Source organism: Parus major, chromosome Z (assembly GCF_001522545.3).
Source record: "Parus major isolate Abel chromosome Z, Parus_major1.1, whole genome shotgun sequence".
In the NCBI taxonomy this organism is placed as follows: domain Eukaryota; kingdom Metazoa; phylum Chordata; class Aves; order Passeriformes; family Paridae; genus Parus; species Parus major.
In genome coordinates this window covers 14,633,207-14,657,146 of record NC_031799.1, presented here as the reverse complement: position 1 = coordinate 14,657,146, position 23,940 = coordinate 14,633,207, and the positions used below count along the sequence as shown (strand labels likewise).

Here is a 23,940-nt window from a genome sequence, read left to right as displayed (position 1 = left end):
TTGTTTTTAATGAAACATGAGGTTAGTGACTTGAAAATTCAAATTCAAAATACTTTAAGAAAACAATGATAGGGTTATAACTACATCAGTAACTGAATTTAGAGTCAGGATGAAGGCTTATATTAAATTCCTGCTCCTTGAGAAGAAGAAAGAACCCTATGTAGCAATATCAGTAATGACTTTCCCACTGCTATGTAATGATCAAAACAACAGATGCTTAGTGGATCCCTGCATCCCAAGACCATGAAGAGGAAGTAACTTATTAATTGCATGAGACTAGCAATGGCTCATTAGGTGAAAATAAATGTGAATTATCTCCAAATTACAATGGCTGCCTTTATTAACAACCCAGGTGACCTAATTGAATACAACTGGGCACGAAAACACAGTTACTCTAATTACATGGAAGCAAAACAATGGAAACCCCTCATTAGTACTGTTTGAATACACCACACATAAACCACTACATTTACAGCTCTAACAGTGGACAAATAAATATTTACCAAGCAGTACTCCTATGGTGCAGACAAGTCGAAACACATACTGGAAGAGACTGAGAGGACTGAGTAAACTACAGAAAAGGTAGATAATCTTACCTGCGCCCCAGTTGCAATTTCATCAGCAGCTTCATTCATCACTCCTAATGTTTGGAAAGCAAATACACAGAGTTCCCGTTCACAAACAGTGGGCTATAAAAAGAAAGAAAGTTAATTTTATTTTTGTTCTAATTTGAGTTCTAGCTTTTAGCATGTCATATCTATAACAAAACCCAAACACAATTAATGCTAATTCTTCATATTTTAACTGCAACAATAGTTTTAAATAATTAATACATATCAATTATTGAGGAAGATACATTAGAGAAACATTTTAATAACCTGAAGAGCATGAGCAAAAAACTCTAAAACTCCTAACTACTCAGAGAGGCTAAATTTAAAAGAAATCCCAGCACAGTTACAAAACCAAAATTTCAAGCATACTACTCAAATGTTCTTAAGACTATCTATCTGAAAACTTCCTACATAATTAAACTTAATGGAGAACAAATTCTGAAGCTAATGGAAGGAGGTTTATTCTTCATAGTTTCTTACACTGCTGTTCAGAACACACATAAAAATCTGATCTGGAAGACAAATTTCTTGAAGAGGCTATTTTTAATTTTTGACAATCTAACAAATTATTGGTAGACTGTAAGAAAATCCATTACATTTTGACAGCATAAACACTGCATTTTGAAGCCTACTTATTTTAAGAAATAAAGGTACTTCAAGTCTTTTTTCAAGTATTAAACAAAAAAAATAAAAAACCCTTGTTTTTGAACCAGCTTTTGCCTATTAAAAAATAATTCACAATGTCATCATAAATAAAAAAACATTATCTAAACTGCATATTGAGTGTGAACTGAACATTTTGCTTTCATAAAGCAAACAAAGCAGAAGTAAAAAGAAACACAGCTTTAGGTAACGAAAAAAAGTATGTCTTCATGGTGTCTTCTGAAGTGTTTACAACCCTTACAGCAACTCCATCTTACTTACTGAAAGATAATTAGCAGACCAACTTTTTAAAGGTTCAAGTAATATCACGCAATGAATTGTTACAAATATTCAAAATGAACATATAGTTGAAAGAAATACAAATTAAAACACCAATAAACACAAATAAAACTACCCAATAAACACAACCTTTTATGACAATGTTGAAAACAATCAAAAATACTTCTTGGATACTATTTATTTGAATGCATAGTATTAAACCCTAGCTCATTGATATTTAAACTTATCTTCGTAACTAAAAGTTGTGTGATCACAACTCTAGTGAGTACAAAAGCATTTGTAGCAGTATCCTTTGAAGTTCAAGCCACTGCATCTACAAAGCACTTGCAGAAAACAATAATTAAACACACAAATAAAACCTAAAATTTAGATGAATTCTATTTCAGGCAACAGCTTTAAGTGATAAGCATACTGCTGTACTTGCAGCCACTTGCCTTGCAGCACTTGAAACATTAATTTGCTGCATTTCAAAGATTCAAGACCTCAATAAATATCTGAAATCTTCTGGATTGATACAGTCTCACTTCATTAGCTTTACAAGAGCTATCATCTTTCAAGTCCGATAGTGTCACCCACTTGATTTAGTTTATCTGCCATGTTACATTGCATTAGGCAGCAGATGAAGCCAAACATGATCAGATTCATTGTGCCATGGCAAGCTGGACAAGAAGTATCTATTATTATCATTATTCTTGGGTTTTCCACATTTAGAAGATCATTGAATCATTTGTTAAGTTGGGGTAACTATCATAATCAATAGTATTTACAGACTTCCTTTATTTCAGAGCAAGGAATAACTCCGGAATAGCAGAGCAATCTAAGTTTGGCCATGCTTGTCATGAAGAAGATTTTAAGAAAATACTTGTTTTTGATATTTTATTTACAGTCTCAGCAAAGTAAGTTATCCTAAGACTTAACAATGGCAAAAGGAACATACCATTTGCTACCATTTCTCTTTTTCCTGCCTCTCTGTTATGATCCCCAAAGTGTCTGAGCATCTGGAGAGGGAAGCTAGGAACAGCCACTGCACTTATCCTTGACTTTCAGAAGTTGTTTTGTTTTGGTTTAACTTTTTTTGTTTGTTTGGGGTTTTTTTTGTTTGGTTTTTTGTGGCTTTTGTTTTTTGTTGTTTTTTTTGCCTCAGGCTGACACTGGAGAGCTCGAGATATAAGGACAAGCAAGCCACCAGAATTTCATAACTAAAGTGGAACAGATACTTCTGTTAGGGTCTATAAAATTCTTCTCCTTTTGTGTATTTGATGAATCTTTCTGTCCACCACTTATTTTGTCAATACAACACAATGGGGAAAAAAATCCCAGCCCTTCAGCTGAAGGGACGTTTCTGTCTGTCTTCATATATCTAGCATGGACGCCTTTTAGCCCACACGACAGTCATTTTAAAAGTACTTTTGAATTCTGTTTCTGGAACTTATCTCAGTTTAACAAAATAGGACGTTTTTAACTTAAATTTCCCACAGGTGTTACCAATCGTATTCCGAGAGATGTTGCTATGGCCATTTCAGTGTCCTCTACTATAGTCACTAGTTAAGCTCAGCCTTTTATATTATTTAAATCCCTACAAAATGAAAATACTAGCTTGCAATTAGGAAGCAAATGTTTGAGGGGCTCTTGTTTGTCACACTCTGTGACTTACCTATTCAGCGTTATATTTCCTTACTTATGTTTTTCCTGCAATTGTGTATACTAGAACCAATGAAAACATGAAAACTAAATTAAAAAATCAGTTATAGAAGGCAAAGTTTAAAGAAAACCACAAGCTTTATGGGAAAACTGGAATTCAAGGCTGTTCCTGCTCTGCTGCTAATGTCTGCATATTGATAGTGAGTTTCCCTTTATAGTGTCTGCTCTTCTGTCATAGGATGTGAGCCCTTGGGACAGGAACAGTATTGTTCTGACTTCAGATCATAAATATGAGGAATGTCCCTAGCCACACTAAACAAACAAGAGCGTCACTGACACATTTATAAAATCTGTCTTGTTCCAATGTCATCTTTGGATACTCTTACTTTGGTTCATTTATATATAAAATTCAACAAGCTAAACTTTCTAAGAATTTTTGTGTCTGTACCTGAAATATAGATATGCTCTTACTGATGTGGAATTTACAGCCACAAATGTACAGATTAATCACTATTTCTTGGATTACTATCTTCCACTGTTTTCAAGGGGAAAATACACAACAAAATAGGGCTTAGATTCTTAAACATTTATTTTGGAATATTAATTTAATCCTAGAAATTAAAGGTGCACACAGTTCCACAGATGATAACCACCACCTTGATGATATGAGCTGACTGGCTGGGCAACTTTGTTGCTCACTTCCTGAAGAAGGCAAATGAAATTCCCCGCAACAACAGCAGCTAGCAGGGTCACACTCAGACTTTATTGTTTCTCTTGAAAATAGAAAATTAACATAAAACTATTGGTCTTCACAGAACTATTAGTTAAGTGAAGATCACTGGTGCTGAAACACTATTAGGAGGATCATTATTCCAGCAGGGAAAAACCAGAAAAATATAAGACATGGGCAGTTAACCTGAGACTCCAAATGCTTGGAGGCAGAAGACAATGACAGTACCAGAGAGCATCTTCTGAATGTTTGAAATTTTCAGACTTTTCCTTTAGCCACCCCCATTCTTTGAATGATCAGTAGCTCCCACCCAACTGCTGCTGTGGTGAAAAAAGCACAGAGTTCCCGTGTGTTACAATGCAAATGTCATTTCTTTCTGCAGTGACTGAGACTGGCAGACACACAAACCACCTACGCACTATGACATATCCTGGCTCCTGGACTAATACACCACCTAAAATACTTTCTAAACATTCTTTCAATTTGAAAAAGTTGAAACTTTCATAGTCTATATCCATCTAGCAACCTTCTGATGTGGGCTGCAGCTGTGCTCAGAGCAACAAGCCACGGTTTCCCGTATTCTGAGAGATATCACACAGACACTAATGAGGCTGTGAGGTGACTGACACACTATTGATCTAACAGGAGATGCTTCAGGGAAGGCTCCTTGCCTGACGTGCAGCAAATGTAATAAACAGTGAAGGGGAAACCATTAGTGACCATCCCACTTTTCTTAATGAAAGCAACACACAAGGAGACAAAATGAACTTCAAATCTCTGTTCTGTTTCCCACTTTCCACCACACCAACTCTTAGTTTTACTGTAAGTAAACTCTCTGAAGAGTCTCTCAATATTCATGTGTTACATGGAACATGCTGCACAATGACATGGGAGACACCACAGTGGTGATCAGATACAACCTGAAGAAAGATGAGAGTAGACTGTGGTTATATAAGAAATGTCACTTGTTCTGTTTGGCTTTGTTTTGCCCAATTCAAATTTTATTTTCTAGGTTTTTTTGGGGATTTTTTCTGCATTGTAAACACTTTCAAAAAACATTTTTTTAACTTCACAGATATATAAAAAAATGGTGAACAAACTAGCTTTATAGAATACTATAGATCAGCAAGGTGCACTTCGTAACTTGTTGGCAACAGGAAAAGCTATACTGCAGTCATTTTGCTCTGTCAGTAAAATATAAATTATTTAAAATCTATCCTGTTAAAATACAGGTTGTAGCTGGAAAGGTTTTTCTCATAAGAAGAGATAAAACCAGCCTATATTGTGGCATAAGGATTAGAAAGACCACAGTGTTATTCCACAAAAATCTTGGAATTCCATAAGCATCTTGGCTTAATTACAATCTGACTAAACATATTTGTACACCTACACTTTTCTCCACAGTTCAGTGATGTTTATTCTGCTCAATAAATTTCCCAGGGCTAAGCGGTATACTCAATGCTTCTGTGTTTTCATGGGTGTCTAAGACTCTTGTATTCAAAGCACAGAGAAATAAATCCAAGACCTCTTCAAGTCAGCAAGAATCCACCGAGGGCAAGATTTCACCCACAGTAAATAAAATATAACTGAGACCTCTTTGGGATAAAAAACGTTTTAAAAAATGCAAGCTTACTAATGGAAAAAAAGTACCATAATTACAAGACTGTGCTTATTTTTACAGCTAAATAATAACAGCAGGTATTTCAAATGTTACTTTATGGTATTTTACTGTTTATATTTTATGGGAAAAACAATAAACAGTAGAAATGTGTGCACCAGAGTACAAATTTCAAAGAAACGAGCTGTAATATTTTATTTTGTTGATTTTTTTACTTATTCCTTCTTTGTTCTAAAGGGGCCTCAGTCTGAGGTTTCAACACAAGATGGCACTCTATAGAGACTTCTTCACTAAAAAAAAAATACTGATACACAGATGGTCTTTTAATTACCTTATTGAATATATTCTGAGATTATTTTGTCCTGTAGAATTGTCTCACAGGTCTTTAAAACCCATTCAGTCAAGCTGTTCTGTCAATGGTTTTAGCATTTGCAAATGAGGAATTTGGAAAGGCACAGAACAGCAAGATAGACATTAGCTTTACAAATTATACTATGTAAAAAGCTGAATATGATCAAAGAATTACAGAAAGATTGAGGTTGGCAAGGATCTCCACAGGTCATCTAGTCCAACATCCCTGCTCAACCAGTCACCTGGAGCCAACTGCCCTGAGCAGACTCCTTTTGACTTCCTCCACAAATATGAACACTTCTCTGAGCAACTTATTCCCATGCTCAGTCACCTTCAGAAAAGATGAAAAAGGTAAAAAGTATTTCCTGTTGTTCCTCCTGTGTTTCAGGTTGTATCCTCTGCCTCTTTTCATGTCACTGAACACCACCATAAAGGGCCTGGCTCCATTCTTTTTGCACCCTTCCTTCAAATATTTATAAATCCCACCTGTGCCTTTTTTTTTCCAGGCTCTCAGCCTTTCCTCCTGTGTGATGTGCCCCTTTAATCATCTTAGTGACCCTTCACTAGGCTTTCTCCAGTAGCACCATCCATTTCTTGTGCTGAGGAGCAGAGAACAGGCACAGTGTGGCCACACCAGGGATTTGTGCAGGGGTAGGATCACATCTCTCCACCCACAGAGACAATTCCACTGTTTAATGGAGGCCCCAATGCCATCAGCCTTCCATACCCCAAGTACACATTGCTTTCTCCTGTCCAAGCTGCCGTCCTTTTCTGCCCAGGCCAAGCTGCTTTCCAGCTGGGTGGCCCCCAGCATACACTGGTGCCTGGGTTTGTTCCTCCCCAGCTGCAGGACTTTGCACCTCTCCCTGCTGAACTGCACGCTGCTCCTGGCAGCCCACTGCTCCAGCCTGGCAAGGTCCCCCTGAGCGGCACCCGTCACTCTAGAGAACCACACACTTCTCCCATTTTTTCATCATCTGCAGGCTCTCTGAGGATACAGAGAGTATCTGCACCATCATCTAGGTGATTAATGAAGGTACTAAACAGGACTGGACCCACTACTGAACCCTGGGATACACCACTAGTAGACTTTACTCAACTGAACATCACACTCTAGGCCCAGACATCCAGCCAGTTTTCAGACTACCTCCCCATGTCCTCAATCAGCCCATGCATCAACAGCTTGTCTAAAAGGATCTTATGGCTGACACTGCCAAAAGCCTTAGGCACGTCCAGGCAGATGATATCCACTGCTCTGCCCTCATCTACCAGACCAGCCGCTCCGTCAAGGAAGTCAGTCAACTATGAATTCCCACTGGCAAAACCATGCTGACTCTTCATGAGGATTTTCTTGTCCTTAATGTGTCTGGAGATGGTTTGAGCTTTAGCTGCTTCATCACCTTCCTACTGATCAAGGTGGGGGTGACCAGGATGGAGTTCTCTGGATCCTCTCCTTCATGCCCTTCTTTAAGAGAGGAATGACATTTTCTTTACTCTAGTCTTCATACATGATATCACATTTTTATTACACTTCTTTTAACCAGACCCTTAAATATAATAACCACTTTTGTTAATGATTTGTGATCTCATTACTATAAATGTCTGTAATAAAAGTACATGCTGAATTCCTAAAACAACTTATTTCTCTACTGTTACAGCAGCAAAACTGTTGCATTATTAAAATGCAACTTAGTCCTTCCCCAGAATATTCTAGTAATAATAAAAGGAAGACTTTCATACAGCATTAAGAAAAGTTAATAGCCTTTTAACATTGAACCAAATAACACTTAGGTTTCTTTATTACATTCTTAGATCTGCTTTGAAAAATACATTTTTTAGCTAGATGAACCAAAGCAGATGGTTGAAAAGGACCTTTAAAGGTCATTCAGTACTTTTATTCTTTCATACAGGACTAACTTTGTCTAAACTTTATCCAAAATTTTAGACAAAGCTAAAATAAGGTTTTCCTAAGCTTTATTAAGCATTGTAACAGGTAGCTCAGAGAGGCTGTGCAGTCTCCATCCTTGGAGATCTTCAAAAGCCAGTGAAAGGCAGTGAATGAAATAAATTCCAGTTTCAGGAGTTTTTCACTAGAGACACATGCCCCATGCAGGAATACATCAGTACTTCAGAATGGGTTTCATGGAAGTCATTCAACTTTCCTAACTTAATTTCTAATATTTAATCCAATATTTTTGACAGACAATGTTTGACAGGAATCAGGATAATCTATGCAACTATTTCAGTAACACAGATGTGAATGAAATACCAACTAGCTGGAAATGTTAGGGGGAAGAAAAAGCATTTCACAATATGTTATTGAAACAATCCAAATCTAAACATTAATTACAAACACATATTAGTCCTTTATTACTCATTTAAACAACTTCTCTGTTGAAAACAAATTCAAAGACAGCAACATAAGGCTAATAATTCAAATGACCAGACCCTTACTTTTTTCAGTAGATTTACCATGTCTGCCTCCTATGTCTCCTCCATAAAACCTGTGTTTGACCTCTTCACTTCCTCCTTTTTCAAAATAGAGTAAGGAGCTACTTCAAAAGATGGCAGAGCTCCTGAGAGCTGTGTAGCACAAGTTGCCTTGCAGGAGGATGCACTATGACTATTTATATGAGTTAAGGGAGCTGTTCGGATGTACAGGTTGCAGTCCCAACACTTGCTAGTGATTATGAAGCTGTTTCTTAATCTTTCTGTGATAAGTCAAATATGCAGGATTCCGATCATCATTACAAATGACTGCATGAAACAGTACTGATACATGTTATGTAAGAGCTTAAATAATGTTTTTTATTCTTAGGATGCATTTACTCACTGCATTTTTCATCTGCTTTGCAGAACAACTGCAAATCATTCCACACGGTGATTTCAAGTAATTTTCTGATTTTGGTGGTACTTTTTATAAGTGTGTGTATCTCTAAGCATTCAATTTGGCTTTTATAACTTCTGGTGCACTGCAAGCAATCCTTAGATCTCACTGTGCTTTTAAAAGAAATGAAAAAGAAACACGCTATGATGAGAAATTTCATTCATCTCCCATCTTATCTGGGAAAGGTGTGAATACTTACAGGAAAACATTGCCTGCTTTACTACTGTGGGTTTTTTTAAAGCAGATGGAATGAAGCCATGGACCTTTAAGCTCTTTATAAAGCTCTTTATAAAGAAAAATGTTACAACTTCATGAGGTGTTACAGTACTTTTCCAAGACTCCTTCTATTCAAGAGAACCTTTGTTCTTCTCTTTCACAGGTGCAGCTCCTTGTGAGGGCATTATGTTTGGACATGTTCTAAGGTCATCCCATCTACCTAATCTGTTTTGTTTTCTACACACACAAATTTGTGGAGTACACAGAGAAACTGAGTATTTACCTTCTGTATTTCAGGGAATTTTGGAGCTCAAAAGAAAACTTATTCTCAAGGATACTCACTTTGCTCTATAAAGAAATTCCTAAGAGAAATATAAGAATTTTTTACTTATCCATCTTCAGTAAGCCAATAAAGCAGCCCGTTATCCTCACTAAAGGACCAAGAAGGTCTAAGAACACCCAAAGATTTCAAAGTGCAATGGGATCCCTGAATCAGCAAGGAATATTTGCATGATCAGACAATTACTGAGGGCTCTGGAGCAAGACAGATGTCCACTGTAAAATCATCAATCCAAACACGTAATCATGTCATGCAGCTGTTCTGCAACAGAATCTTCAATACAGTGATATGTCTACCATGTGGATCTACTGCCTAAATTAAGCCATACAAAATGAGACATCTTGATGTCATCAAGTGGTTGTTATCTTATGGGAAAAAAATATGTCAGTATTTTTAAAAAATAACTTAAATTGAAATAGATATTAAAGCCAGACTACTCCCCCAGAAAAAAAAAATATTTAGGAAAATGAAACATAATACTGAGAAGAAAGCTTGCTGAGATTGATTTAAAGATACTTTATAACTCAGATAAAATTATAGCCTTCAGAAAGAAAAAGCTTTACCTCTCAGTTTCACATGGTTTCTTCAGCTGTTGTGAGGAATGAGACATCTGAATTTTTCAAGTCAGTAAAAACCAGCATGAAAAACTATGTACAGCATAAGAGTTTGTAAGTAGGTGTAGCACTTCACAGTATTAAAGGACTGTAATTGTTTTGTGATGGCAATTGTTGAATTTTTTAACTGCATTTAAGACAATTAATAAGCTACACTATAGTTCAGGAAAGGAGCCAGGCTGACATAAGGGAGGATTAGAGAATCAGATTTATAACTGCATAAAACTCCATAAAAGATCAGAAAATCAAACCAATAAACATATTAAAGTGACTTTTCAAGCAATAACTTTATTATGCTTTTATAAATTCATAGGTCTTCTTTGTTGTTGAAAAAAAGGTCCAAAATATAGAATGGAAACTCACCATTAAGAGTTCCCACACCCAGACATGAACCTGTGTGCATCTGTGTGGAGGAACTAAACTTTAAAGGGAGAAACTGGTGAATGACCTCGAGCTATTTAGTCTGTGGCACCTCTTGTGACACAACCTGCTACAGAGAGAGCCTATGCATGTAATGCCTGTGGGATGCAAGCATCTGTAGAAAACAAGATCTGGACACTCTTGCTAAGCACACCATGGCAAGGTACCCACCGTTATGAAACCTGGTGAGCTTACCGTGGTACCTAGAGAGAAAACTCTTTACAAAGGCCAGGGATCCTCTATAAGGCTACAATGCAGGTAGCTTTGCCTTAAATGAAAGCTTGCTGCATCTTTCTAACAAAAATGCTCAATTTCTCAAGTCTAGTCCTGCAGTGGCACTAAAGGGAAAACACTCTTTCTCTTCACACACATTATATACATACACACACATATATACATATGCATGTATGTGTATGCATATGTGCAGCTGAAGCATGCAAATAAACCTGACAAATTGACTACTATAAGCTGCCCCTGGCCAGAACTCTCAGTAGAATGAAGCATAAATTTTCTTAACACATTCCAGAGCAAGCTAATGCTCAATTCAAACTGAGATCCTTTCGCACCTTCTACAGAAATGCAAACTCATTAATGGCACTATATTGCTCATTGAGTCATTCAAGCATACACAGAGCATGCTGGATTTCTTCCTGGTATCTAATTTTTCCTAGGTTATATAATGACACTCCTTCATTTTTTTGCCAAGCTTGTCAGGTTATGCTACTTCAAAGTCACTGATGAATATATATATGTTCAGGGGCAAATATGGTTGCAGCTTCTTATGCTGTGAAATGCTGACAAACTCTTAAACAGATAGCTATAAAATGACCCATCTTTAAATTGAAAATACAAAATACTAATTCTGAGAGATTTTAATCTTTATGGTGGGAAAGAAGGAATAAAGATTTTTTTCATTTGGAGCAGATAAGTTACCATTTTTTAAAATATAATAAATCCTACTGTTTGCTTTGACCTATAGATAATAGATAAACTCCAATAACTTAAATAATTATGTTTTTCAAACTTTAATCACTCCTCAAGCGTTACTGATTTTGTCATCTCTTTCTGGCACATGCAATATACATAGCAGTACATTCAAAGACAAACATGATGTTTTGGAGGAACTGATGCCTTTTTTACAGGCTTCTAATCCGTTTTGGCTACTGATTAATGTGACAGAAAACCTTGCTTTTAAAAGATAGATAAGAGCTTGAAGAGGCAAAAATAACATTGATTAGACATCCAAAACAACAGGTGTTTAACCATGACTTAAAAGAGTGTTAACCGGGAATAAATATATGTGCTTTTTCAAATCCTACCAGAAGCCCGCCCATCTGCACACCCCTCATGCAGGTGAATGCCTGACCCTGGTGCCAGTCAGTGTCATGGGGAATGGCACTGTGACTGCTGCTACCAAGTAGAACAATAATGCTCCCGAATTTAGTTCCATGGAACTACCATGGACAAGATCTGCTTCAGCATATGCACAGCTGCTGGACACACTGTGGAGAAATTGTGTGGTATCAGGCCATCCACTGATAAACTAAAACTAATTCACTGGAGTTAGCTTCCATGGCTTTCATCTTTTAAGGTTACTCATGTTTCATTAGTGGATGAAGGGCAGGTGTAACAAGAGGATTCTAAAGTGCAAGACCAGTCCTAAAGCTAAGAATTGTACTCTGTTAATATATGTTGCCGTGCATATGTGTTCTTTATGTTGTAAATATTATGTTCCCTTCAGTTGGTATGGTCTGTCACCCCTCAGTGCAGTTGATTTGCCCCAAGTTGTACCTCCCCAGTCGCCTGGCAATAATCCCTGTTACAGCCCTGCCTCCTCACCCAGAATGTTCTCTGTCCCTTCCCATGGCATGTCCATCCTGTGTTGTGCCTTCCCCCTTCAGTTTCAATCCACCCTGATCCCTGCCCCTGTTCCAGTGAGTTCCCTGTCAATCCTCCCTTGTGCCAACCCCTGGCTTGGACCTCCCCTTTGGAATTCCCCTAAACCACAACACCCCAGTGGATTGTTCACCTGCTGGTCAGTTTGTGTCCCCTCCCTGTGTTTCCCCATTTGTTGGAACCTTGTAAATCCCACGTTCTGTACCTCCCCTAGTTTTCCCTGATTTGCCAAGAGATTGTAACCATCCTCTGGACCTCCCCCATATAAAATCCCTTGCACAGGTTTGTTTTCTGGTCTTGGTCCCTGACCTCTTCAGACAAAAAACCTGTTCCTGGAGTCCATACAAGAGGTCTTCTCCTCAATCCTTGCCTCCACACTCAGCACTGACAGCTATAACATACCATAGAGCAATAGCTCTAAGCTACACTCCAGGTCATCCTGCTCCTGGAGTGCATCCCACTCTCAGTGTGGTGCTGTGGTGGTAGCGGGCTAGCTTGGGACTCTGGCACTGCATTTGCAGTGGAGTCCTCCGAGCGTGTAACCCCCTCGCATGAGGACCCTGTGGATGGACTGAGGCTGTGAAGAGCTTAGAAGTTCGGGCCATCAGCTGCCTCTGGTTGCAGAAGACCAGTTTCTGCGTGGTTGCACTCCCAGAGGGGGAGAGGAAGTCCTCCTGCATCTGGAGGATCTCTCCTGTGTGGAGGACCTTTCCTGCAGCGCCCATCCACCAGACCTGGCACAGGTAAGTATCTCTCAGGCTGGGCTGAGGGTAGTTATTGGTTAGAGGGAAAGGGTTGGCTGTGGGGAGCACCTGTCTCCTGGATTGGTCCATGGACCTGTATTTTAAGATTTCTAAGTTTTCCTTTTGCTGTGGGGGAGGGCTGATTCTGCTCTGCTGATTCAGGTTTTGGTACTGCCTAGTGTTAGGATGGGTGCAAGATGATCAGCACAGCAGAGGGGGATTTGTTTCCAAATTGTGGGTATCCTTGAGGGTGGGAAGAAAAAGTTTTCAAGAGGGTTGGTTAAACAGTTTGTTCAGTGGCTTTTTCTCCACTTCCCAAGGCTGTCTCCCAGAGATGTGCCCACTGTCCCCTTTCGCGATTCAGTGGGGAGGAAATTTAAAGAACTGGGTGGCAAGGTAGACGCCTCTGTTGACAGATACTTTTCATTATTTGTGATAATTTGGTTGGCTGTTTCAGAAGACAGGAAAGTGGAGGAACAGCCTGAACAAACCTCCCCGGTTTCTCTGTTCCTCTAATCTAAACCCTTGTCCCCTACACCAGATTGTCTGTGTGGAGCAGCCCACCATGAAGTGCAGGAAAGCTACTGACTCGCTGGCTTCCCGTGGCCTCCTTGGTACCCTTGCCCCGATAGTGAGGGCTGTGCTGTTAGGGACCCTTCCCTCAACCCTTCTTCTCTAGTTTTAAGTTGTTCTGTTCAAATTCAAGTTAATATTCTGGAATCTCCTGTTTGCTCTCAAATTCTCCGTACCCCGAACTCCCCAGTCAGCCCTAGAACGGTCTCTGCTCCACAAAATGGTTCCCAGGAGGCACAAGATGGCGGTGGCCACATGGCTTGGCCCCTCCCTTGTGCTCCTTCTTCGCACAACCCTTTTCTCCCCATTCCTCCTTCCTATTCCTGTCCCAACCCCTTCCTGTCCCCTGACTCCACACTTTCCGTGGGTACTCCTCCCTTTCCTCCAGCTCCATCCCCAATTCCCATGAAAGTTAGTACTTTCCCTTCTGGTTGTTGCCCTGCCCCTGATCCCTCCTCCTTTTAATGCAGCTCAGTCCCTCTTCCAACTTCTGGTTCCCATGACATTGGGAGTGGGAGTGACAGGCCAGGGAACTGGAGCCTGGAATAGGAGGCCATTCCTTTTGCTGCACCTGAAAAACGCAGCAGGGTGCAAGGCAGCCGCAATTGGCAGCCTTTTGATTATCAAAATAAAAAAGAGCTCTGTAAAGCACAGCAAGAGTTAGGGAGAAAAAGTAAGTATTTTAGGGGTCTTTTAAAGGCCACTTTTCCCTCAAACATGCTAGTTCCTGCTGACCTCCGTGATTTATTTTCATGCCTCCTTTCCCCATCAGAAGATCTGTTGTGGGAAAGGACATGGAAGAGGCTATTGCAGAAGGTCCTTCCTGAGCTATTACAGAGCCAGGACTGCGCGATTGATGCAGATAATATTTCAATGGACCACCTCAGTGATGAGGAGGAATGGGAACAGGCCCACAAACAGGCAGAAAAAATCCTGTGGCTTGTATTAGATCATATAAAAAGAACTGCTGAGAAGGCTTTTGTTTTATTGCCAACTAAGGCCCCCAGACAAAATTATGTTGATATTAAACAATCCCCAAATGAAGCCTTTCTAGATTTTGTAGACAGGCTCTGGGTGATGGTGGAAGGTCAGGTGGAGAGTCAGCAACTGCAAGATCAAATTATGGCGGATGTAGCTTGGGCCAATGCCATCAAGACTTGCAGGAGGATTATCCAGGCCCTGCTGTTCCAGCCACCACCAACTCTTGATCTAATGATAAAGGCATGCACCAAGAGAGCTGCCATCCTGGAGCCACAACAGAGAGGCTTTGAGGAAACACCAACAGCAGCACCCGCCATAAGACCACCAGGACCACTGCAGTGCTGGATCTGTGGGGAGGAGGGACACATAGCTCGGGGTTGCCCAAGAAGGCAACCCCTAGGGAACTTTCAAATGAACTTACAGGGGGAAAGGGGAAACAGCCTCACAAAAACCAAAGGAGGACTGCGGAACCTGACTGCCTCACATGATGATAAAAATGAGGCAGATCATCACCGAGACCCAGAGGGGCTTTGGAAGGCACATGCACCATTCACACTATGTACCACCAAGCCGATCAACTTTGAGACCAGGCATTGGCAGGTAGTGTCACTTGACCCATGGGATTTGGACTTGCTTGCCAGACTTGACTGTAAGTACATCGTTATCAGGGACACTAAGTACATGCCCCCTGAGACTGAGGTCGCTCCAGCTATGATAACACTAGGGCTGGAAGGATTCACTCTCATGGCACACTACATCCACCCACCCTATTTCATCGCAAAGGGCCACATCATCGCCCAAGCCATACCTCTGCCAGACAAACGTCCTGTAGATGATGCAGCACCTTGTGTCTACTGGGCAGAGCTAATGGGCCAAAAAAAGACAATGATGGGGTGTGGGCTCTACCAAGGTGAGGATTACCATCACCTCAACAGACTGCTGGGCATGGGGGAAGATGTGACAATCATACCTTCCAGTAAATGGCTATCACATTGGGAATTGCAACCTGTTGCCAGTAGCATCTAGGACACTGGGGACATACAACTGGAAAAACAATCAAAGAGCATCATAAAAATTAAGGGGCCAGATGGACAATTGGCAAATACATGGCCATTTGGTTCAGATTATAAGGTTCCCCTGTGGGGGAGAGATACCATGTCTCATTGGGGGGATTACAATTTAGATCATGAAAACCCCTCGGGATTTTTTGTAGAGGCCACTGAGGAGTACCTGCCCCGGAAACTAAATTGGACAACGGATCATCCAGTATGGGTACCTCAGTAGCCACTAAACAAAGAAAAATCAAGGGAGCATAATGAGCTCATGGAGGAGCAATTAGCCAAAGGTAACATTGTGCCTACAGCTAGACCTTGGAATTCTCTGGTATCTATCATCCAGAAGCTGGTGAAGGACAAGTCGTGGATCCTCCATGATCTCAGATCAATAAAGTCTTTGTAGACATGGAATTACTCCAGCCAGGGCTGCCTTCCCCTTTGCTGCTCTCTCAAAATTGGGATTTCGCAGTTACAGACATAGAGGATTGCTTTTTCCAGATTCCTCTCGACCCTGCTGATGTGCCACTGTTTGCCTTCTCCGTTGCCTTAATCAACCAAGAAGCCTTAAGTATTGACAAGTACTGTCTAAAGACACAAAGAACAGCCCTGATGTTTACCAATGGATGTAGTTTCATTGCCGTCCCCAGTGCATCCCAAAGAGGGGGAGGCCATCATCCTCCAATATATGGATGATGTCTTGGTGTGCACCCTCAATAATGATCTACTTACCAACATGCTCGACCTAGTTGTCAATGTTTTGACTTCAGTAAGGTTTTAACACCAGAAGGAAAAGGTTCAAAAGGTGCCCCCTTGGAGGTATCTGAGGCTAGAAATAACAAGCAGACCAATATTCCGCAAAATCGGCTATTAATGACAACCCAAAGACTTTAGCAGATCTACACCAGCTGTGTCGGTCTCTTAACTGGGTCAGACCCTGACTAGGTATAAACACCAAAGACCTAGCCCCCCTTTTTAATTTATTGCAAGTGGGAGAGGAGCTGAGTTCTCCTAGGGTTCTGACCCAAGAGGCTAAACTGGCTTTGGAGACCAAAGCACAGGAGGCAATGTCATCAAAGCAAGCCCACTGCTGCCTGCTGAACCTCCCCTTCAATTTTATCATTCTAGGGATTGCCATACTTCCATGGCCTAATCTTCCAATGGGACAAAGGTCACAGGGATCCACTCCTAGTCAGAGAGTGGGTGTTCCTCAGGCACCAATGGCCCAAAAGCATCACAAAGCCACAAGAGCTGATGGCTCAATTCTAAGGAAAGCCAGGACAAGAATGCCTGAATTAGTGGGGTGTGACTTCATCTGCCACTTCCTTTGTCATCAGGTAAGTTAACAAAAGAGGTTCTAGAGCAGTTGCTCAGGGAGAATGAGACACTCCAGTTCGCTCTAGATAGTTAACTTGGACAAATTTCAATCCATAGTCCAGCCCACAAATTACTTAATTCAGCATTCAAATTGATTTCATAAGGAAAACAGAGCCAGAAGCCACTTAAGATTTCTCTGACGGTGTTTACTGATGCATCTGGAACATGCTGCAAGTCAGTAATGACTTGGAGTGATCCTCAAATTCAGCAGTGGGAGATGGGTGTTAAGGAAATTCAGAGGTCCCCTCAAATTGCTAAGTTGGCTGCAGTCATCAGGACCTATGAGAGGTTTCCCAAACCATTCAACTTAGTCACTGACTTGGCCTATGTGGCAGGGGTAGTGTCTAGAGCAGAGAATGCTGTTTTAAAGGAGGTCTCAAATCCTGACCTCTTCAGGTTGCTCTTGAAATTAGTTTATCTCATCTCCCACTGAGAGCAGCCATTCTATGTCACGCAGGTGAGGTCACACACTGACCTGCCAGGATTCATTGCAGAAGGAAAGAGAAGAGCAGATGCCCTGGCCACCCTGGTTGAGATGACCAAATTGCCAAATATCTTTCAGCAGGCAAAGTTGAGCCATCAGCAATTCCACCAAAATGTGCCTGGCCTGGTACACCAATTCCATCTGAGGGAGGACCAAGCCAAGGCCATAGTCCCAGGTGCCCAGGTGCCAAAGGCACACTGTTCCATCCTTAAGTTCAGGGGTGAACCCCAGAGGCTGAAACAGCTGTGAGGTGTGGCAGATGGACATGACACACATTCCACAGTTTGGCAGGCTGAAGTAGATCCATGGGTCAGTGGTACTTTCTCTGGAGAAGTCTATGCCTCTGCCCACACGGGGGAGAAGGCCGCTGATGCACAAAAACATCTGGTGTAGGCCTTCTCTGTGCTGTGGATCCCTAAAGAAATCAAAATGGACAACGGTCCTACATATGCCTCCAAGGCCTTCAGGGAGTTCCTACAGAAATAGGGAGTAAATTATAAAATGGTCATCCTTTACTCCCCCACAGGCCAAGCCATCATTGAGCAAACCCATCAATCGCTCAAGCAAGTCCTGGGGCAGCAGCAGGGCAGTGCCACCACAGATACACCCCAAATAAAGCTCTGCAAAGCATTGTTCACCAGAAATTTCCTGAATTGCCTGTTTGAAAACTTAAATCTGCCTGTTGTCAGGCATTTCAAGAATAGTTAGAGCAAAGAGAACGCCCACCAGTGTTGATAAAGACTCCAAAAACAGAGATAAGTCGAGGGCCCATATGAGTTGGTAACACGGGGACATGGGTACACTTATGTATCCATGCCCTCTGGGTTGAAGTGAGTCCTCCAGAAGTGGATCAAGCCTTACATCCTTAAGCCATTGTTATGATCAGCTGAATCAAAAATGTGGCTGTGGCATCCTTCCACCGGCGCCTAGGAACAGGAGAACCTGATCCCCCAGTTGATCCACTTACGTTCCTGTTTCCAATAAACTACGAGTAATGTGTTCATCTCTTTTGTTGGTCTTGTTTGTTATATCCCTTATTTGCCTTCTCTGTCCTGAAGAGGATAATAATGAAAACTGTCCTTGGTACCATCTTTCCCGCTGCAGAAGTTGATCAAATGGAAGTGCTCACTGAGCAGCCCTGGTGGGGAGACGTGTACCCAAAATGGGAATGGATCTGTCAAAACCACAACTCTGCTTTACAAACAAAAAAAGGGGGAGATGTTGTGGTGTATTTCCATGTTTTTCCTTTTAATGGTTTCTTTTATTTTCCCCTTTGTTAATGGTTCAGTCCAAGTTGTATCCTCCTATCCTAGTTGTCAACCTACCCTAATACCTGCACCTTGTTCCTGAATGTTCCATGTCTCTCCTCACCTCAGTTGTTAATCTTCCCTAAGGCCAACACCCTACCCAAACCATATCTTTGGAATTCCCCTAATCCTCCATGTCCCATTGGTCCATGTGACCCATTCTCCTCCCCTTGTCATCCCCATTGGTTTATGTATTATGTAACTCTACCCTGTACTCGTCCCCAAGATATCCCTTATTACTTGAAGTTTTGTGCCCTCCCCTTGATCCTCCCCTGTATATAAGTTGCTGTATCCTTGTATCTGTTGTCTTTTGTCCCTGGACCCTCCCTGGAAATAAACCTTCCTTGCTTGGAACTCATACAAAAGGCCTTCTCCTTGTCCTTGCCTCCACCCTGTACCTGACGCTAGAACAGCGCAGTAGAGCATTTTGTCTAAGCCGCACCTTGGGTCAGCCCGCTCCCAAGGTGTGTCCCATTCTCAGCACAGAGCTGTGGGAGAGCTAGCCAGCTCTGGCACCATGTCAAAATACACTCTTTCCCAAGCTGCACTGAGGCAGCAACTCCAACCAGTGTGCATCTCAAGTCCAGTCTTCCTCTTTTCCACTGTACGCATTCACCAACAGCATGAGAGAGGCTACAATGATCAGCAGGCAAAATTCTGTTCCTGGTCATACAGGAATGAAAGAAGAGCTCACTGGCCAGGCTTCGGGCACACTGAGCCACAACAGTGCCCCTAGACTGGTTTACTGCTAGATCAGGCACTTTACGGAGCATCTCCTTCTACTGCCTTTTATCACATTTGAGGACGGCTCGTTCAAGCAGCCTGTGAGCAAAACAAGGTCAGAAGAATTTCGCAGAGTGCTGGTATGAGCACCAGTGTATGTAAATACCGTGCTCATGGCTTGATAAAAGCTTAGGGATGAGGTGCCCTAAGCTTTCAGAAGGATGCCAGAGGACTGGGAAAGCACTGTAACACATTTCTCTGTGTTATGTGACTGTGACTGCAGCACAGTAGAATTCAGTGAAATACATGCCCTTTTACATGGTCTGTGATATGATATAACCCTAATTTATCTCTCCCTTCTTCGTATGACTTTTTTTCCCCCAAATTTACAGCAAAATCTAGTTAATATGCTTCATATTTTTTCATCTCAAAAGAGTATTAGAATGAAACCCCATCTGAAATTATTCAACAGTCTTCCAACAGGTTTCTATGGTCTACAGCTATTCAAGGCACTATAAAATGCATTGTTTACCAGCATACCACTTACCCTTAGCATAGGGCCATTCTGGAACACATGAGGTTCATCACAAACTACACAGTATTCATTCAATACTGGTATCCGCTGCTCAGCAAATTCAATAGTCTGAGAACAATGAAAATGAGAATAGTATCTGCTTAAAAATTATTAACAGTCAGCTCATGCTCCATAGTGTTTCATAAATGAACAGGACATGACATCCTACCTGTACAAGAAAGCCACGGTCTCGCACCGGAACGCATTTTGCACCATAATTTTGCTGCAAGGAAAAAGTTGAGGCAACTTCAGTGTTGACAGACTAATTATAAGGAAATGGTAAAGCATTTGTAAGTTTTTGTGTGTAAATATGTAAACAGTTTGCATCTAAAGAGATCTCTCATTTGTGTGGCCCAAACTATGAATAATCAATCCTTTGACTGTTTACTGAGTATGGGGTAGGTTTCTAGTATTTCTTTCTAGTTCTTGAATCTGATGAAGGGTTGTATCTCACCATCTGAGAAACTTTAATCTCCAATGAAAACACCAGTGCCTTCACTCCATCCAAATAAACTGATGTTTGGTAACTTCCATTACATTTTCACTGCACATTGCCTAGCCAAATTTGGGCTGTATATTAAGGCTTTAAAGGCTACTGTAACTCTCAGTAAGGCTGAAAACCTTCTTATTTTATATGAACTAAGGTGTCACTACTGCAAACACCATGCTGACAGATCTTTATGCTCAGATACTATTGAAATGAATTTTCTTTCAGCACACAACATTAATTAGAAATAACTTCTGTTAGTAGAGTCAGTAAGGTTCAGACTTCCCTCCAGATTGACATCTCTTTCAATCAAACCTTGTTTTAAGTAGAGTTAGATCAGCTCTATTTATAGTGCTTTGGCAGTTTTTTTTAACAGTGTTATTTCCTTTCATTTCTCTACTTTTTAATTGCTTAACTGCTTTTCAGTTTTCTTCTGGGCAACAATCCTACTTGTATGCATACATGAGACTCTAGTATTTTGAAGAGAACTCAGTATCTTGTTTCATCACTTCTACATCCCACTGACTTCAAATTGCAGTTAGGCACCCAGGCTACCCATATATCTGGTGCCAGTATACAAAATGTGAAACAGGCTCTTGATCCCCTTCCACTAACATCAGTCAAACTACATCTGACCATGTATGTGATGATCTTCCCTCAAAGTAAGTGCATCGAAGCAATAAATTACGGGTAGTTTTTATAGGCTGCCAAACAGGGCTTGCCTTTGTTCCCCATCAGCTGATAACATCAATAATGAAACCTATACCTTCATTATCTTATATAAATGAAATTTATATAAGATAATGAAGGTATAGGTTTCATTATTGATGAAAATGAATATTAATGAAACCATAACCTTCATTATCTTATATAAAACAGAAGGACTTTTCCTATTAATGTCAGGAGAGAAAAGTCTTGCTATGTTAATATATCCTCTGCTGAATCAGAAAAAAGTGCATCTCTAAACTGCAACAAGTAGAAAGTCCGATGGCTCAAATTAATTTTGCTGTGCATATCACATAAATCAATAACACAGCATACATATATAAATGATGTTACGATAGCCTATCCCTGCCTTTAGATCTGAAGAGTATAGCTTAAAGCTTACTAAACTAAATTGCCATGAAACATAGTGCACTCAATGTAACTTCATTATTCAGAATGCACTACTTTAAACATATGTATGGTATCTGAAGGAAGAATCAGCTTCCAAGGTACCACCAGGCAAAGGGAGTGGAGAGAACTATTTTCTAAACATTTCTCCCCAGATCAAACACTAGAAACAGGCTGTTGTCTTGAAAAACTGCAAACAAACCCACTCTTCCTTCTAAAGTAAAAAAGCCATCTTTTAAGAGGCATAGGCAGAAGAATTGATTTTGAGAACTCTTTCTTAAATGCAAGAGTATATGCTACCCTTTGTTTTCCCAACTGATCATGTCTTTGAGGAAAGCGAGAGGGCCAGCATGGACCCAAGCTCCTTGTCTGGCCTCTGATATTACGTGGCATATGTGAAGGTTTAACCCTTCACAAATCACAAATGTGTAACAGGTGAGTGGAACCATGACTGAGTTCATTGTATGATGGTGAAGATCATGATGATGATGATAATGGCAGATGCAAAGACCAGAAGGAGAGGTGATGTGGCAGTCAAACCATCTAATGGACTGTGGCTTCCCTCACAAAGCAAGCAGGGAAATGAGAAAAGTTCTCTGCAACCAATCTAATTTTGCAGCACAGAACTGCACACTCTCCCTTTTTCCTGCAGGAAGTATGCAGGGAAGGAGTGGGTGACTGAATTTTTCCCATGATCAGCAGCTGTCCATTGAGCTGCATTTCAACACAACACATAAAACTTCTGTCCTGACCCCAGCAGATTCTGATTTTATAACTTAAGTATATGTATATGCACAGCTGTTTGAATTCTCCTTAAAAAGCTGACTTCATTGCTCTTGTCTTCCAGTATATCCAACATAGTCACATATATCCTAAGCATTAATGCCCTTTGCACAAAAAGCATAATAGCACATTTGGAAAACAATAGGAGGAAAATTAGCATAATACATAAAAATTACTACGCACAGCAGCTTGTGAAGGTGATGATGAGGATGGTGTTAAGATACCAATAAGCCCTGAGGTAAGAGAGAGCCTCCTGCTCTCTGCCATGGTGGACTCCTTGAAAGGCTCCATTTTGGATGATTTAGGGGCATTGGAGTAAGTCTTGCTGAGCAACTTGTGATTCTTCAATCCATCCAATTCTTCCATTCTAAGGTTACTGGAGTAGGATCTGCTTAAAAGTTTGTGGGGCTTCAAGGTGCTGTTGTGCTCACATCGAGGATCCCCAGAGCACGACCTATTTAACACCTTATGGGGCTTTAAAGTGATGCACTCCTCCTGCTTGACAGCTGCAGAGCAAGCGCGACTCAGCAGTTTGTGCGATCTAAGAGCCATTGTCTGTTCAGCCCTAGGGTCACTCGATAACGAGCGGCCAAAGGTTCTGTGAGATTTTGTGGCACACACATCCTCCGCCTTCACTGTGCTAGAGCAAGTCCTTCTCAGTGATTTGTGAGTCTTGGAGATGCCATCCTGTTCTGACTTCAGTTTTGATTTGTTTTTACCACAGCCAGGTGGAGGATAACTTGGCGACCTTAGAATAAAGAAGATGGCAAAGTTGGAGAATAATCAAAATCTTGGGCAAATCAAGCAAGATCACACAGATGTAAACACTTTTAATTGTCACTTTTAATTCACATCTTTAATTGTCATCATTTCCCTAGTGATAAATGCAACCCAAACCTTTAAAACATGAACAATTGCGTATAAACATCTTCCAATACCAAAACAAACCACTTACTCCTATTTACAGATCATTAATCAAAAAGACAATTAAGTACTTAAGTACTTAAGCAGAAGTTAGAGCTGTGACCTTACAGCTTTTTGTTAAGGTCTCTGTCTCAAAACAAGCCAATTATTCAGGAAATTATCTTTGAAATGAAATCTACCACTTATAACACATTTTCCTTAACAAAATCTATCTTTTTTATGTAATGTTCATGACACAGTCCCATGAAAGTTATTGTATTCTGGACACAGCATAACAAATTCTATGTTCAGATCCAATGGAAGATTGAATGAGCAGTGAAACTTGGAGACATTAAATCAAATTTAATTCAGATGAAAAGGCCATTATTTTAAGAACATCATAATAAACTGGGCACTTTGAGAAAGACAAATTTATACCGTTCTTTCGTGTTATAGACAAGTCCTAGCTCTGTAACACCAGAAATGAGAATGTGAGAGACCTAAATTACAAATGCAGAAAGTAAAGAACAAAAGGTTTTTACGAAACAATGTTCACACAAACAGTCACATTTCT

The 23,940-nt window shown here is 40.6% G+C and overlaps 2 protein-coding genes across 4 annotated transcripts in view; one reads left to right on the top strand and one right to left on the bottom strand.

The window, feature by feature from the left end:
• The window catches only part of PARP8 (poly(ADP-ribose) polymerase family member 8), a 132,734-nt gene that overhangs the window by 28,599 nt on the left and 80,195 nt on the right, over positions 1-23,940 (bottom strand). For both annotated transcript variants that reach the window (XM_015653428.1, XM_015653429.1), the window contains 4 exons: positions 22,647-23,211; positions 20,250-20,303; positions 20,054-20,149; positions 597-689 (listed from right to left, as the gene is read on the bottom strand). In XM_015653428.1, the coding sequence (XP_015508914.1) occupies positions 597-689; positions 20,054-20,149; positions 20,250-20,303; positions 22,647-23,211 (808 nt within the window). The remainder of the gene's footprint in view (positions 1-596; positions 690-20,053; positions 20,150-20,249; positions 20,304-22,646; positions 23,212-23,940) is intronic.
• LOC107216366 lies at positions 12,553-18,479 on the top strand. 2 transcript variants are annotated; one of them, XR_004500440.1, is made up of 3 exons: positions 12,553-13,009; positions 16,744-16,952; positions 18,003-18,479. XR_004500440.1 is itself a non-coding variant. In XM_033520376.1 (2 exons), the coding sequence occupies exon 1, from the start codon at positions 14,660-14,662 to the stop codon at positions 15,587-15,589; it is 930 nt and encodes a 309-aa protein (XP_033376267.1). In that variant the 5' UTR covers positions 14,617-14,659; the 3' UTR covers positions 15,590-16,952; positions 18,003-18,479. The 2 variants fall into 2 exon arrangements, 1 of the variants encoding a protein (XP_033376267.1); XM_033520376.1 differs by lacking the exon at positions 12,553-13,009 and having other exon boundaries at positions 14,617-16,952.